Below are 13,598 nucleotides of genomic sequence, written 5' to 3'. Positions count from 1 at the left end.
GGTGAAGATGAGAGAGAATTGCTAAAGGAGTATAAGCACAATTAAAATGAATGTTTTTCTGCACTGGAGTAAATATGTGGACTTGAGCCCTAGAGTAGGGCACAAAGGTTTGGTAGAGCTGTCATACTCTGGTCTGTCTGCTCACAGAAGGGCTGTGGGAAAGTTTCTTTCTCTTGGGTATGTAATAGTTGATTGCTTTTGTGTATATAGAGGATACTTGGAGGCAGGGTTTGAACTATGCAGTCTGAACCTCTGTTTCCTGAATGTGGCTCTTCTGTAGTTGGGTCACACCAAGGTTGAAACTGCTCACAGAACCTGTCTGGGTGACTAAATAAGGACATATTGTTACTGTTGCTGCTTACAGGAAATTGATTCAGTGTATATGTTACATCATCCAAAGTGCTGCATAATAGCCAAAGGATGCATTTATTAGTTTTAATTAGATATTCTTATTATACTTTCTCTCTCTGTGTATTGGCTAGATTTTCATTCTTTAAACTGAAATAATTTTAATTCTATCAACAGCTTGCAAATTACAAACAGTTTAGCAGAACATTGCAATTTTTTTTGCAAGAAAAGCATCTCCTTGGAGGAGTCTGAGATCTGTACTAAGTGTGTAACTTTTACTTCAACTTTCTTTACTAGAAAAGAAACAGGTGCACAAACTATAGATTGTAACAGGGAAATAAGCTGAGATTAATATGATGAATGTTACAATATTAAGAATATTGTCATAGTTGCATAATCTTGCATTTTTAGCTTTTATGTTCTTGTGCTTTGCTTCTATTGTCTCCACAGTATTAGCAACATGGACTCTCATGTTCTTTGAAACTCAAGTCTTCTGTATTTAATATGCTTAACAATTCTAAATTATGTTATGAAAATGACTTACCTTAATTACTTTGACCAAAGTAAAATGATAGAAACGTAATGGTTTGCCTGTTAAAATAGTGAGAAGGGAGTTTGTAGATTTGTGGAGGAAAGGGTAAGGTTGTGGTTTTTGGAGATTGCTTCTTTAGGTGTAAAATCTGAGGTTGCTTAAAAGTAACATTTAACTAAAATATTACTTGGATAACTCCTGGCATTGGCAGTGTGGTATTATGAAGTGTGGGAAAGCTCTGAAGTGAAGTCTCTGCCAGCAAAAATCAAGGTGGTTTTTGAGGTAGACAGAGAGGGAGGGATAACATCATAAATGTGAATGAGTTCTGCAAGCCTGGACATCTTGATCTGAAGACTAGAAGGGGCTGAGATGTCATCACATCATTGCAGCAGCTGCTTCCTAAGATGTACTGTGCAAATGAATCATAGAATCATAGAATGGTAGGGGTTGAAGCTTGTCCACCAACTGCTGTGTGCAGCAGAGACCCCACAGCCTAAATGAAAACCTTGCATTGCATATATTAGAACTTGGCCTGTGTTGTGAGGCACTTTGTCACACCAAAGGGCCTGTTGTTGAATTAACTTATGGCAACATACACAATACCATGAAATAATCCTTTAGAAAGCTCTTATGGGATGATTAGTGCCATCTGTATTTGACTACAGAGGCTTAAAAGTATAACTTTACAGCTGTTGGAAACTTGTTCTGGCTTGTAATTTTGAATACTTGAATTGTCCTTTGCCAAGGAAAATGAATTTGTGTTGTTCTGGTGCTGTATTTTTCATTCTTCTAAATTCTGAAATCAGCATTGATGGCTAATATCGACATTTGAAGTTTATAACTTCTCTGGGCAAGCAAACAAGGAAGGGAGGCCTTTTGTCTGGGAGGATTGGTGTCTAAATCTGCCTGGACTTGCATGTGAACCTGGAGATGCACAGGATTTGGAAAGGAATCTTCTTTAAACTAAATCTTTTTCAGTAGCAGAGTTTTCACTCAAAGGAACTAAAAGAACCAGATACTGTTTTTCACATATAGGAAATATGAGAAAAAATGGGTGTTTTTAAAGCTTTGGATATTAAAAGTCCAGGCATGGGAAGATATTAAAATTAAACTGTACCTTAATAGTACTTTTTAGTTGACACATTTGTACCTGGTGAGTACATCTGACATTGGACTAGGCTCTTTGTTAAAATCATGCTGTAAACTAGACCTCTTGACTCCAATTTCTAATCCAGGGTTCTTTCCTTTCTGGTAACTTTTAACCTTCACAGGAAAACCAGTGGCCTACATGCCTTATGTTGAGGTGAAGCGAGCAATAGAACAGGAAGCACAAGTGCAAAATACAGCAACAAGGTCAGCATCACCATACAGGCTCTCCCCAAGAGAAGTCAATAAAGCCTCTCCCCAGCCTGATATGAATGCAGCTCGCTATAGTGTCCCACCAGGTAAATAGTTTGTTACCAATCATAGCAATTTGCATTTGCCTTTGGAAGATGGACTTCTGTGGCTTAATGGATTAGCAAGTTATTCTCCAAACAATTTGTGAATTAACAAAAGAAGAAATTAGGTTGTTTTCTGTGTGTGCATGTAAATATGTGCTCAGTACTTTTCTGGCTCCAGTGAGGTTGTATTTTTGTCCTTCATTGCTGGATAACATGTATTTTTTTAAGCAAATAGATTCATCTGAAAAGTGTTAGAATACCATAGGGATAAAGTCATCATGAGTTTTTCAGCTTAATAAAAATACCATCATAGTCACAGATGGCCTTTCTTTTGAAGGGAGCAAGTTGAGGTAAAGGAAAAGCTGCTGCTATCCTTGGCATTAGTTTCTGACTGTAATGGCTTAAAATTATAGTCTGAATGTTTTATAAAATAGTGAAATAACTCACAAATCTTAATTCTGAAGCTTGAATTTTTGCTTTGCCCTTCAGAGTATAATGCTCTGCTAAGAAAAAACAAAATCAGAAAAGCTTAGATTAAATTTGACTTGGTTGCATTCTATTTAAACAATTTCTTTAAAAAGATTAAAACAACAAACAATTTGAATGCCCCTGAGACTGCTCTTTTTAGAAGCTGACTTTTCAGGACTTGCAATTGTACACTGCAGCTTTTGCTATTTTTTTAACCTTTATGCAAGGGTAGTTTCCATTCCATTTCTGTGTATAACATACACTTGGAGGTAGTGAATTTCAGAGTTGGAAATGTAGCTAGATAGTATTTGGGTATTACGAGGCAATTCTCAGCAGAAATTATCAGATGAACTGTACTGTCTCTGTTTTTCTTGGCTGCAACAGCTCACAGAGCTGAAACGGATGGTAATGTTTATTGTACATTTTTTCCCCCAAGTTCTTCAGCCAGCACCTCACCAAGTGATAACCAATATACCTGAAGGAGTCCGCCTTCCAACAACCAGACCCACCAGACCACCACCACCACTCATTCCGTCCTCCAAAACAAGTGTGCCATCAGAAAAACCTTCCTTCATCATGGGAGGCTCAATCTCACAAGTAAGGAAGTTATGAATCAAAAAGCTGTGCTTAGATCAATTTTTTTTGCCTTTTCACCAACCTTCAACGTCTTGTGCTTGGTTATGTGTTCACAGCATCAACACTTGAGACCTATACACACCATCTCTATAAAAATCCAGGAAGTCCAAGTGCCTTAGAAAACAGAACACTTTGCAGTTATTTACATTTAGTAGCACAGTTGAGGATGTCCACTTTCGCATCTCTAAACTAACACTACACTCATGATGTTCTGCACTTTGATTCATTGCAGTGGTGTACTGTAGTATTTTAAGATAAGATCATGGTAGTCTCTTTTAAACATAGATGTAAATCTTCATTCCAGAAACAAGAATTAACATATAATGCATTTGTTGTTTCAGGGCACACCTGGCACTTACTTAACATCCCATACTCAAGCTTCCTATACCCAAGAAACTGCTAAGCCATCAGTGGGTTCTATATCTCTTGGGCTGCCAAGGCAGCAGGAGTCAGCCAAATCTGGTAAGAAAAGCTGACACGTATTTTATAGAGACTATTTAATGACTCATAATTACAAGGAAAAAAACCCCTAAACCAACATTTTTCTTTTTTCTTCTTCTGAAAAGCTTCCTTGCCCTATATAAAACAAGAAGAATTCTCTCCCAGAAGCCAGAATTCCCAGCCTGAGGGACTCCTGGTCAGGGCACAACATGAAAGTGTGGTTCGAGGTAAAGTCATATAGATTAGGAAACATTGTCAGAGCCTGAGAAAACTGAGGGAATTAACTTGCAGAGCTCAAACTGCTGAAGTGTTATTTTTAAATATTAGATGATTAACTTCTTTTCCAAGGCTTGTGTATTTGTAGGTACCTCCTCTTGTCTGCATGTCTCATTTGTTTCAAGACATGCCAATTTCAAAATGAAGTGGTTCACCAGAGCAGAGGCAGAGAAATATGTGGGAAATGTACAAACACATCAAAAGAAACTAAATACTGTGTTTAATGCTGTAAAAGACTTTTAGTCTGTAAAAGACTATGTTAAAAAAGGAAGTAGCCTAACTATCTCAAATATATTTTAGTACAAACTAACAGTTCCTACTGGAGTTTTTAATTATTTCAAATAAAGTAACTGCTTGTAAAAAAATCTTATTTATCAGGATGTGTGATTATTTCAAATCAGGTACCACAACGATACAGGAGGGAAGTATAACACGAGGAACTCCAACCAATAAAGTTTCTGTTGAGACCATTCCTTCTTTGAGAGGCTCCATAACTCAGGTATTTTTCCCCTTACTGAGAAAGCTGTGACAAACCAGCATATCTAAACTATCCCTGTGAATGTATTTGTAAATTAATATTACAGAGTAGGAACTGCCTTGAAAAAAGAAATTTTAATACAATCAGATGGTGAAATCCTGCTATTGCTGAAGTCAACATTACAGGGTTTCATCTTTATATGTATGAGTCTTTACACTTTTTACATAAAACCCCCAGAGGAGTACATAACTGAAAGCTTGTTAGCAACTTCCATGAAAATAACATCACACCTGAGCTCAAATGTAAAGCTTGACTGTAACCACTCTTCTACATATGCTGTTTAAAGCCAAAATGGTAAACTGAGACCTTTTGTCACGTTTAAAATGCTACTCTTTGTGCTTGGTTTGGGATCTCTAGTTAGTGAGCAAAATTCTCCTCTGAAAGGGTAGTTTTCATTACTTTGGATGGAAATAAAACCTAATAGCACCATTATGAGTATATGTTATCTTCATTCCAATTAGTATTATAGGAGAAGTGTCCTACGTCATGAAATACTTCTGTAATATTGTACTCCCTATTCTTCTTTCTGTATTTTTTTAACAAGGTAGCAAATTGCCTACAAACCTTACTAATATTTAGATTAAATGACTAATAGCACAGCTTGAACTTCTGCCTCTGTTGTTTGATAAGCTAATTGGTTTTCTAGATCTAAAAACATCTGAGTTTGGTTCCCCCCCCATCCCTTCATTGCTCCCTGTTCTCTTAAATAAATACACATGTTCTGAGTTATATTTGCTTGATTTAAATGCAGGGTACACCAGCTCTGTCCCAGTCTGGCATAGCAGCTGATGCATTATTGAAGGGAACTATCACCCGGCTAGCAACAGAAGACAGCAGCCCAGAAAAGTGCCGAGAGGAAGCTTCAGCCAAAGGCCATGTTATTTATGAAGGCAAAAGTGGTCATATTTTATCTTATGATAGTGAGTATTTGTATATTCTACCTGATCAAAGTCAAGGTTGTTGCAGGTTCTGCTTTTGTAATTCATAGCTGAAATATATCTGCTTCCAAGTGATAAGTATAAACCTCAGTCACTGGGGTGCTGTGTGGGAGAAGTATTGCCCTGCACGTGTGTCCTGGGTTCAGCTGACATCAGCAAAGTTTAAAATAATCTCAAAACAAATGCATCATTTAACTGTGAACTCTAATTGACATACTGATCAATGAGTAACTGTTTGAACAAAAACATTTTCAAGCAAACTAGAAAAGATCTTTTCCAGGTTGAGATGTAATGTTATTATATTGAAGTTGTTGAAGTATTAGTGACATGTTGTCTCATTAAATGTAACACTCAGATGTCTTTTTTATTGTCCACATTTCCTAACAATACTCTTGCAAATTTTGCCAGCTATTAAAAATGTTCGTGAGGGAACAAGGAGTCCAAGAACTGCTCATGACATTGGCTTAAAGAGAAGCTATGATACAATGGAAGGAAATATAAAGCAAGGAATGTCAATGCGGGAGTCTCCAGTTTCTGCACCACTGGAAGGTAAATCAGCAACTTCCAAGCTGGTTTGTGTTTTATCCAAACCTTTTGTGTTGATGTAAGAGTACTTAGAGTTATTTTATGGAGCTGACTGAAAGGGAAATTAGATTTAAGTCTTATACTACTAACCAAATGCACATAATAACCACCACAACCTGGGAATGTGACTGGAGTAGACTCTTGTTTTCCTGTTCCTTTTGCTGGTATGTTACCATAACTGCAGGTCATTCAGCTAGCACCTATTCTTCCCAGTAGATCTGACCTATGTAACTGACTCTTCACAGTCCCAGTGGGTTGTCCCAGGGCTGAAACAACACCGTGTCAGACTAGCAGGGCTTCCACTGACACAGCATTAGTTAAATATTGGTCTCGGCCACAGCATGGTGACTTGGGAAACACACTGGTGTGACCTTCTGCGTTCCTGCAGTAAACCTCTGCGACTATGCCAAGCAGAAGATGTGCACAGCTCCTGCATCCAGCTTCAGGGCATCTGTAGAATGACTTGGATTTAATAAACTATAATCAAACTGAGCCTGCAAAGGTCACGTCAGGCCATTATATAACTTTTCTAATTGTTTATTACTAATATGAATGCAAGGAAATCTTTCATGTCTAAACTGTGGAGCCTTACTGCTTAAGTGTATTTTGTGTGAGCTTTGGGTAGCCTTTAAGGGCTACTTTGTGTACATTTTCATCCAATGAAACAATATGACCAAGAGGTTTCTAGTCTGTGTATTGAAAGTCAGTGTTGCCTTTAGATTGCTGGTGCATTTGGCTCATCCCCAGGCTCTTGGCATATGAGAAACTACTCTGATACCTTTATGCTTTAGGTTATCACTGACACATTTTCTGTCCTCAAACTGGAAACTTATGATTTCTTTGGGGGTTTGATCTGGATTCCTACTGTAGGAACAGTAAATACAGCTCTTCCCAGATGATTCAATATGAACTTTCAGTAATTCTGAGGATGCTGAGTTGTATCTTGAGGTGTTTTTTATCTTCCTGTTTCAACTTCCTGTTATGAATACCTTTATTTAGTAGGTAAGGAAACTCAAGTGGTGTGTAAGAGAAGCAGTGACTGCTTTTGGGACAAGAGTTAGGCTTAATTATAAAAAATACCTGTGTTTTCTAAGTATGTTAAAACTTGCAATCACTGTAATAGCGTGAACACTTGAACTAAAAGGTTTTGGTTTAGGACAGAATGGTGTTTATAGCATGTTGGTACAGTGACTAGCATTCTGAGGCTAGGCCCTCTGGGCACTGAGATGCTACAGATAATATCTGTAATCTGTGTGAGAAGGAGGAGGGGTTTTGTTGTTTTGGGTTGGGTTTTTTAACACTTGTTTAATTATCTAAATTATGTTCATTTTAATTTTAGGTTTAATATGCCGTGCACTGCCTAGGGGTAGCCCACATGCTGAACTGAAAGAGAGAACGGTGCTGTCTGGCTCTATCATGCAAGGTAAAGTATTGCAAGTTTAGAAGGCAAGCATTTATTATATCCTCAGAAATCTGGATTTCTGAGCCTTAAAACTGTTATTAACAATGGCAGCTGTGTTAAAATTGAAGCTCATTTTCTTAAGCTTATGCTACTTTGGAGCATAAATCAGCAGCTTTCAGATATGCTGCATATAAAGCTACTGTGTAAACATAATATCTTATTTCTTTTTGGAAAATAGACTTTTTAAAATATGAATACTGTCTAATTAGCACTTTTTTAATGAACACTGGCAATTCCTCAGATCTCTGAAGATATATGCTGTTACTTTCAGCATCTGGGATGCTTTCAGTACTATATGAATATTTGTTCAGTATTGTTTTTGTGGTGATTTTGGTTTTGTCTTCAGAACATGTTATCATAGACTAGAGCAAATCAAAGTTCCAGTATCATGACATGTAGTTAGTTACTGTTTATGTAAAAAGAGACTTAGTAATTATTTATACCAGTAGTGTGACTCTTTCTTTCTATAAAAGGCACACCAAGAGCAACAGCTGAAAGTTTTGAAGAAGGCTTGAAATACCCTAAACAGATTAAGAGAGAGTCACCTCCCATAAGGACATTTGAAGGAGCCATTACTAAGGGGAAACCATATGATGGTGTTACTACTATAAAAGAAATGGGTCGTTCCATCCATGAAATCCCAAGACAGGACCTATTGAGCCAGGAAAGTCGCAAGACTCCTGAAATGGTGCAGACGACCAGGCCAATCATAGAAGGCTCCATATCTCAGGTAAATACAAAAAGCACTACCAGACCCATGCAGTTGCCTTACAGACTCAGTAGTGAATCAATTCAGGACATGTGAATGATGACAAATGGGAGTAGGGGTGTGCTCTTTTAGGAAAACTACCAACTTACAAAGCTTAAAAATATTTACTGTGTATTAGAAAAATCCTGACACTTCACTTGTAAGGAACACACTTGAAAGCAAATGTGAGAAAACTGATTGCTAAGATCCACATATATTCTGTGCTATGATAGAAGCAATGAACTACAATGTCAGCCCTGTGAGTTATTTAGCGTGAGTCAGACCTTGGCAGGGTAACCTTAACTGATCTTTCTCTCTTTTTCAGGGCACACCCATAAAATATGAAAGCAACTCTGGCCAGTCTGCCATCAAACATAATGTAAAATCTTTAATCACTGGACCAAGCAAGCTACCCCGTGGAATGCCTCAGCTGGAAATGGTGCCAGAAAACGTGAAGGTGGTGGAGCGAGGAAAATACGAAGATGTGAAGACCGGGGAAGCAGTACGCTCCCGTCACACGTCAGTAGTCAGCTCTGGTCCCTCTGTTCTCAGGTCAACTCTTCATGAAACTCCCAAATCACAGCTGAGCCCTGGGATTTATGATGATACCAATGCTCGGAGGACACCTGTGAACTATCAGAGCCCGATGTCCAGGAGTTCACCTATGATGAACAGAGTTAGTGAGGGTATGTTATTCCTATCCACAGTAAGACAAGAAGTTTGAATAATTGCATTTTAAACTTACTTTTAAACTGTTTTCTGTGATCCATTCTACTTTCTTTTATTCTAATGATTTCTCTCAATTTGGAGGGTGACTAGGAGGAATCTTAGAAAGCTGTAAGCTGTTAATTGGAATAAGAAAAGGAAAATCTTTCATATTGTAACGTGGAGGTGGGAAGGCAATTTGATCTCAATTTACATGTCATTATGGATCACACTGAAAGTGTTGCCTACAAGGGTAATGTTTGAAGGGCAGAAGCTATTCCTGAATTATACAGGTATCTAGAGGTGGTGAAGTATAAGCAATTTTAGGTTTAGAAGTTAGATTTTCACCAGCAATAGTTTGTGATATAATAGTTTGTGATTCTTTGTGGTTTATTGTATGGGATTGCAGAGTTGTCTAGGATGTTCCTTTGGAGCAGGTGTATATCTGGAGGTGAATTTTCTATAGACAAATCATTAATTTGGGATTTTCTTTGTTTTTAGCTGGAATATCTTCTGGCAAGCCAACAAACCATGAAAGGAAAAACACACTTACTCCAACACAGAGGGAGAGTGTGCCAGCAAAGTCTCCAGTCCCAGGGGTTGATCCTGTAGTGACCCACAGTCCTTTTGACCCTCATCACAGAGGAGCAACTCCTGAAGTCTACAGGAGTCACCTCCCACCTCATTTAGATCCTGCTATGCCATTTCACAGGGCTCTGGATCCTGGTAAATAAGTTTGTGTTGATTCTTTTTTTCAGTTTTAGAAGTATTCAGCTTTTTCTGTCTGCATGCAATGCATCAATTCAACAAAACATCAATATTAGAATGCCATTTCAGTTCCTTTGGCACTAGCTAGAGATAATTGATATAACTTCTCACTGAAGCTATATAAACATCTGAAACTTCGATTCTGTATCACCCAAACTGCTTCCTAAATGTCTTTTTTCCCCTCCTTCACCCTCAGCTGCTGCTGCTTACCTGTTCCAAAGGCAGCTCTCACCCACCCCAGGCTACCCAAGTCAGTATCAGCTTTACGCAATGGAAAACACCCGACAGACAATCCTAAACGACTACATTACCTCACAGCAGATGCAAGTCAATTTACGTCCTGATGTGACAAGAGGGTTATCTCCTAGAGAGCAAACTTTAGCTCTCCCATATGCAGGAGCAAGAGGTATGCTTCTGTTTTCTCTGGTGTTCTTTAAAGTGTGTTTTGTACATGGTTTGGTTGACTGGTTTGTTCATTGTTATAAACATGTATGTGTGGTGGACGGATGGGTGCAGGCAACCAAGTGCATATGTATAGATGTATTTGCAAATGAGTTGTTATAAATCTAACTGAGTTTTGTGGAAATAAAGGAATGTGTGGACCATTGGTCTGTCCTTGAATGGCCATTCTTACGTTTGTCATCTCCTGACAGGAATTATTGACTTGAACAATATGGCTCCCACTATCTTAGTGCCTCATCCTGGAGGAACAAGCACCCCACCCATGGAGAGAATCACATATATCCCTGGTACCCAGCTTACCTTCCCTCCTAGGCCTTACAATCCTGCTTCTCTGTCACCAGGTAAGAGCCCTTATGATTTGATGATGTCTCTAATTGTCTGATGTGCTGAGATAATTGAGCATCTCTATTTAGCTTTTCATTAATGTCACATTTTGATGTTTTCTCACGTGATGCTCTTTGCATGCACCCCTCACTTGGATAGCCAAGGTTTTCCTAATGATTACCTTGATAGTTGCATTAGCAGCTGAAGGAGCACTGACAAATTCAGAATTTCTTTCATTCTGCCAGGCCTTTGTCTGTAGACATTAGATTATTATTTCACTACCCTCATGTTACATGTATTAAAGGGTGGGGTTTGGGTCTATAAGCTGTCTAGTTTCTAACTGTATAGAAATCACTTCAGTAAAAAGCTGTTGAACCTTCCACTGTTAGTGGATGTTAAGACTTTGTCTGCCAAGGTTAAGTGGATAGTCTTGAGTGGAATGAAAATGTATTTGGGAAATTTTACTCTAAGTGGATGGCAGAATATATTGGCAAGTGTTTACATCAAATTATGCTTAATTTGAATATCTCTTTTTGCTAATACATTTTATCTTGTGGATCTTCCAGGACACCCTACACACCTGGCAGCTTCTGCAGCTGCAAATGCTGAAAGGGAACGGGAAAGGGAGAGGGAGAAGGAACGGGAAAGGGAGAGGGAACGTGAGCGAGAGCGGGAAAGAGAACGAGAACGTGAGAGGGAGAGAATAGCTTCAGTCCCTGCTGAACTTTATCTTCGACCAGGTGAGTGCACATTTGGATCACTTGTCTTGTAGACTGTAACTCTGTAGCTGCTCATTTTCCACAGCCACTGTTAGCAATGTGCGGCTTGCTAATAACACATTACACAGTTGGGTTATAGTCTGCACCTAAGGCAGGTTCCTGTTACCCAGCAGTCCTGGTCATAACTGCAACTGCAGCAAGTAGGTTTCTTGGTCTTTCTCTCATAGCAGTGTAGCACCCAGGGAATGATGTGAATCCCAGTTAGTGATAACATAACTTGCTTGTCATTTAGAACAGAATGCTACCACTTAAGCCTTTGATACCTGCAATCACATCTAGAGTGGTAGAGACAGCTGGGAAAGGATGTGAAAGGCAGCATGGATAAATCATTCTGCAGTGTTATGAGTGATCTCTATAAATTTTTTGTTTGTTCCCCTCTGCTGTATGTTGTACAGGTACAGAGCAGCCTGGCAGACCTGGCAGTCATGGATATGTTCGGTCCCCATCCCCTTCAGTTAGAAGCCAAGAAAATATACTGCAGCAAAGGCCTAGTATTTTTCAAGGAACCAATGGGACAAGTGTAATCACACCGTTGGATCCTGCTGCTCAGCTACGGATCATGTATGTTTTACAAGTTACTGTTGCAGAGAAATATGTTCTAATATTTGAGTTTATTAAAAGGTGCATTTAGCCTGAGAAAAATACTGCAAGGTGAGGATATACCACTCTCTGTTTGCTCTCAGATTTGTCAGAAATGATGCAATGCATTTTGACCCAGTCCAGGTTGACTAGTAATTGGTGTCAGAAAAGCTTTGCTTTGTTGTATGCATGACATGGCTCTAGTTGGGTTTTTTTCATGTGACGTAATTCAGAATATTCAATGTTTTCCAACAGGCAGCTCACCCCTGGAGCTCCCTCTATTACTCAGGGGTTGCCAGCTTCCCGTTACAATACTGCTGCTGATGCCCTCGCAGCACTAGTAGATGCTGCAGCCTCTGCTCCTCAGATGGAAGTTGCCAAAGCAAAAGAGAACAAGCATGAAGGAACCAGGATAGAAGAGAATATGGGACGCCGGTCAGCTGTGGTTACTGAACAGCAGCAGATGGAACAGAAGACACTGGAGGTAGAAAAGAGGCCTGTCCAGTGCCCTTATACATCTGCAAATTTTTCTGGTGGCAAGTCCCAGGGACAGTCTTCATCAGTAGTCTATTCAGAGGCTGGTAAAGAGAAAGGACCTCCTCCTAAATCCAGGTACGAGGAAGAGCTGAGAACTCGAGGAAAGACCACAATTACTGCTGCTAACTTCATAGATGTGATCATCACTCGACAGATTGCTTCAGACAAGGATGCACGAGATAGGGGCTCTCAAAGTTCAGATTCTTCCAGTAGTTGTACGTATCTTAGTAACTATCTACTTCTTTGCTGTCTGTCTTAGTCTTTTAGGGAGATAACATGCTGTGAAATGATTCTGATGTTTAGTGATAAAATAGCTGTGCACAGTAGAGACACTTCATAAGCAAATACAGTTTCTCATGTAGTGACCCAAGATTCTTGCAAAATCAGAGTTGTTTGCTTTGTTCACATTCTATACTACAACATGGGATGCAGAATAATAAAACAAACATCAGAAGTCAGAAAACCTAAGAGTCCACTTATGTTGGAACTCTGCATTGTTTGTTTCACCATGGATATCATGAGGGAAAAAAAACGGTTTTGACTTTCATTTCACTGGTGTCATGGAAGCACTAGTGTTGCTATATATAGGCAACAAAAATCTTCTGTGATATTTACACCTTATTCCACAACCTTTCCTTGATATTCAGTATCCTCCCACCGTTATGAAGCTCCTGGAGATGCCATTGAGGTGATCAGCCCTGCAAATTCACCTGTACCTACTCAAGAAAAGCTACAGCCCTATCAACAAGAGGCACCTAAACCAAGCCAGGCAGAGAGTAAGTCTATCTGCATATGCCAGTGTCCTCACAATTATCTTGCTTATATTTACCAGCTCCATGCACTCATAATAAAGTTTAAATAACCCAGAAGTCTTTAAGTGACTGCTTACCACATTCTTAACTGTTCAGAATTTTTTGTTGGAAGGATGTTGTTGCAGTGATCTGTGGAAAAACTAGAACAAGTGTTTTGGAACATGAAAACATTAGACAGAGCTCCTTCACATTAGTGTGTAGCTGATTTAGTAAGGCAT

General features: G+C 39.0%; 1 protein-coding gene across 8 annotated transcripts in view; it reads left to right on the top strand.

The window, feature by feature from the left end:
* Positions 1–13,598, top strand: part of NCOR1 (nuclear receptor corepressor 1) — a 67,383-nt gene that overhangs the window by 44,027 nt on the left and 9,758 nt on the right. For all 8 annotated transcript variants that reach the window (XM_062012513.1, XM_062012509.1, XM_062012510.1 and 5 more), the window contains 17 exons: positions 2,152–2,325; positions 3,227–3,387; positions 3,768–3,888; positions 3,993–4,094; positions 4,545–4,642; positions 5,433–5,601; positions 6,028–6,168; positions 7,544–7,627; positions 8,140–8,396; positions 8,740–9,100; positions 9,621–9,845; positions 10,084–10,293; positions 10,541–10,690; positions 11,240–11,413; positions 11,848–12,013; positions 12,287–12,783; positions 13,216–13,344. In XM_062012513.1, the coding sequence (XP_061868497.1) occupies positions 2,152–2,325; positions 3,227–3,387; positions 3,768–3,888; positions 3,993–4,094; positions 4,545–4,642; positions 5,433–5,601; positions 6,028–6,168; positions 7,544–7,627; positions 8,140–8,396; positions 8,740–9,100; positions 9,621–9,845; positions 10,084–10,293; positions 10,541–10,690; positions 11,240–11,413; positions 11,848–12,013; positions 12,287–12,783; positions 13,216–13,344 (3,219 nt within the window). The remainder of the gene's footprint in view (positions 1–2,151; positions 2,326–3,226; positions 3,388–3,767; positions 3,889–3,992; positions 4,095–4,544; positions 4,643–5,432; positions 5,602–6,027; positions 6,169–7,543; positions 7,628–8,139; positions 8,397–8,739; positions 9,101–9,620; positions 9,846–10,083; positions 10,294–10,540; positions 10,691–11,239; positions 11,414–11,847; positions 12,014–12,286; positions 12,784–13,215; positions 13,345–13,598) is intronic.

Source organism: Colius striatus, chromosome 20 (genome assembly GCF_028858725.1).
Source record: "Colius striatus isolate bColStr4 chromosome 20, bColStr4.1.hap1, whole genome shotgun sequence".
In the NCBI taxonomy this organism is placed as follows: domain Eukaryota; kingdom Metazoa; phylum Chordata; class Aves; order Coliiformes; family Coliidae; genus Colius; species Colius striatus.
The sequence above is the reverse complement of the archived record's forward strand: the minus strand, read 5'-3'. Positions and strand labels throughout refer to the sequence as shown.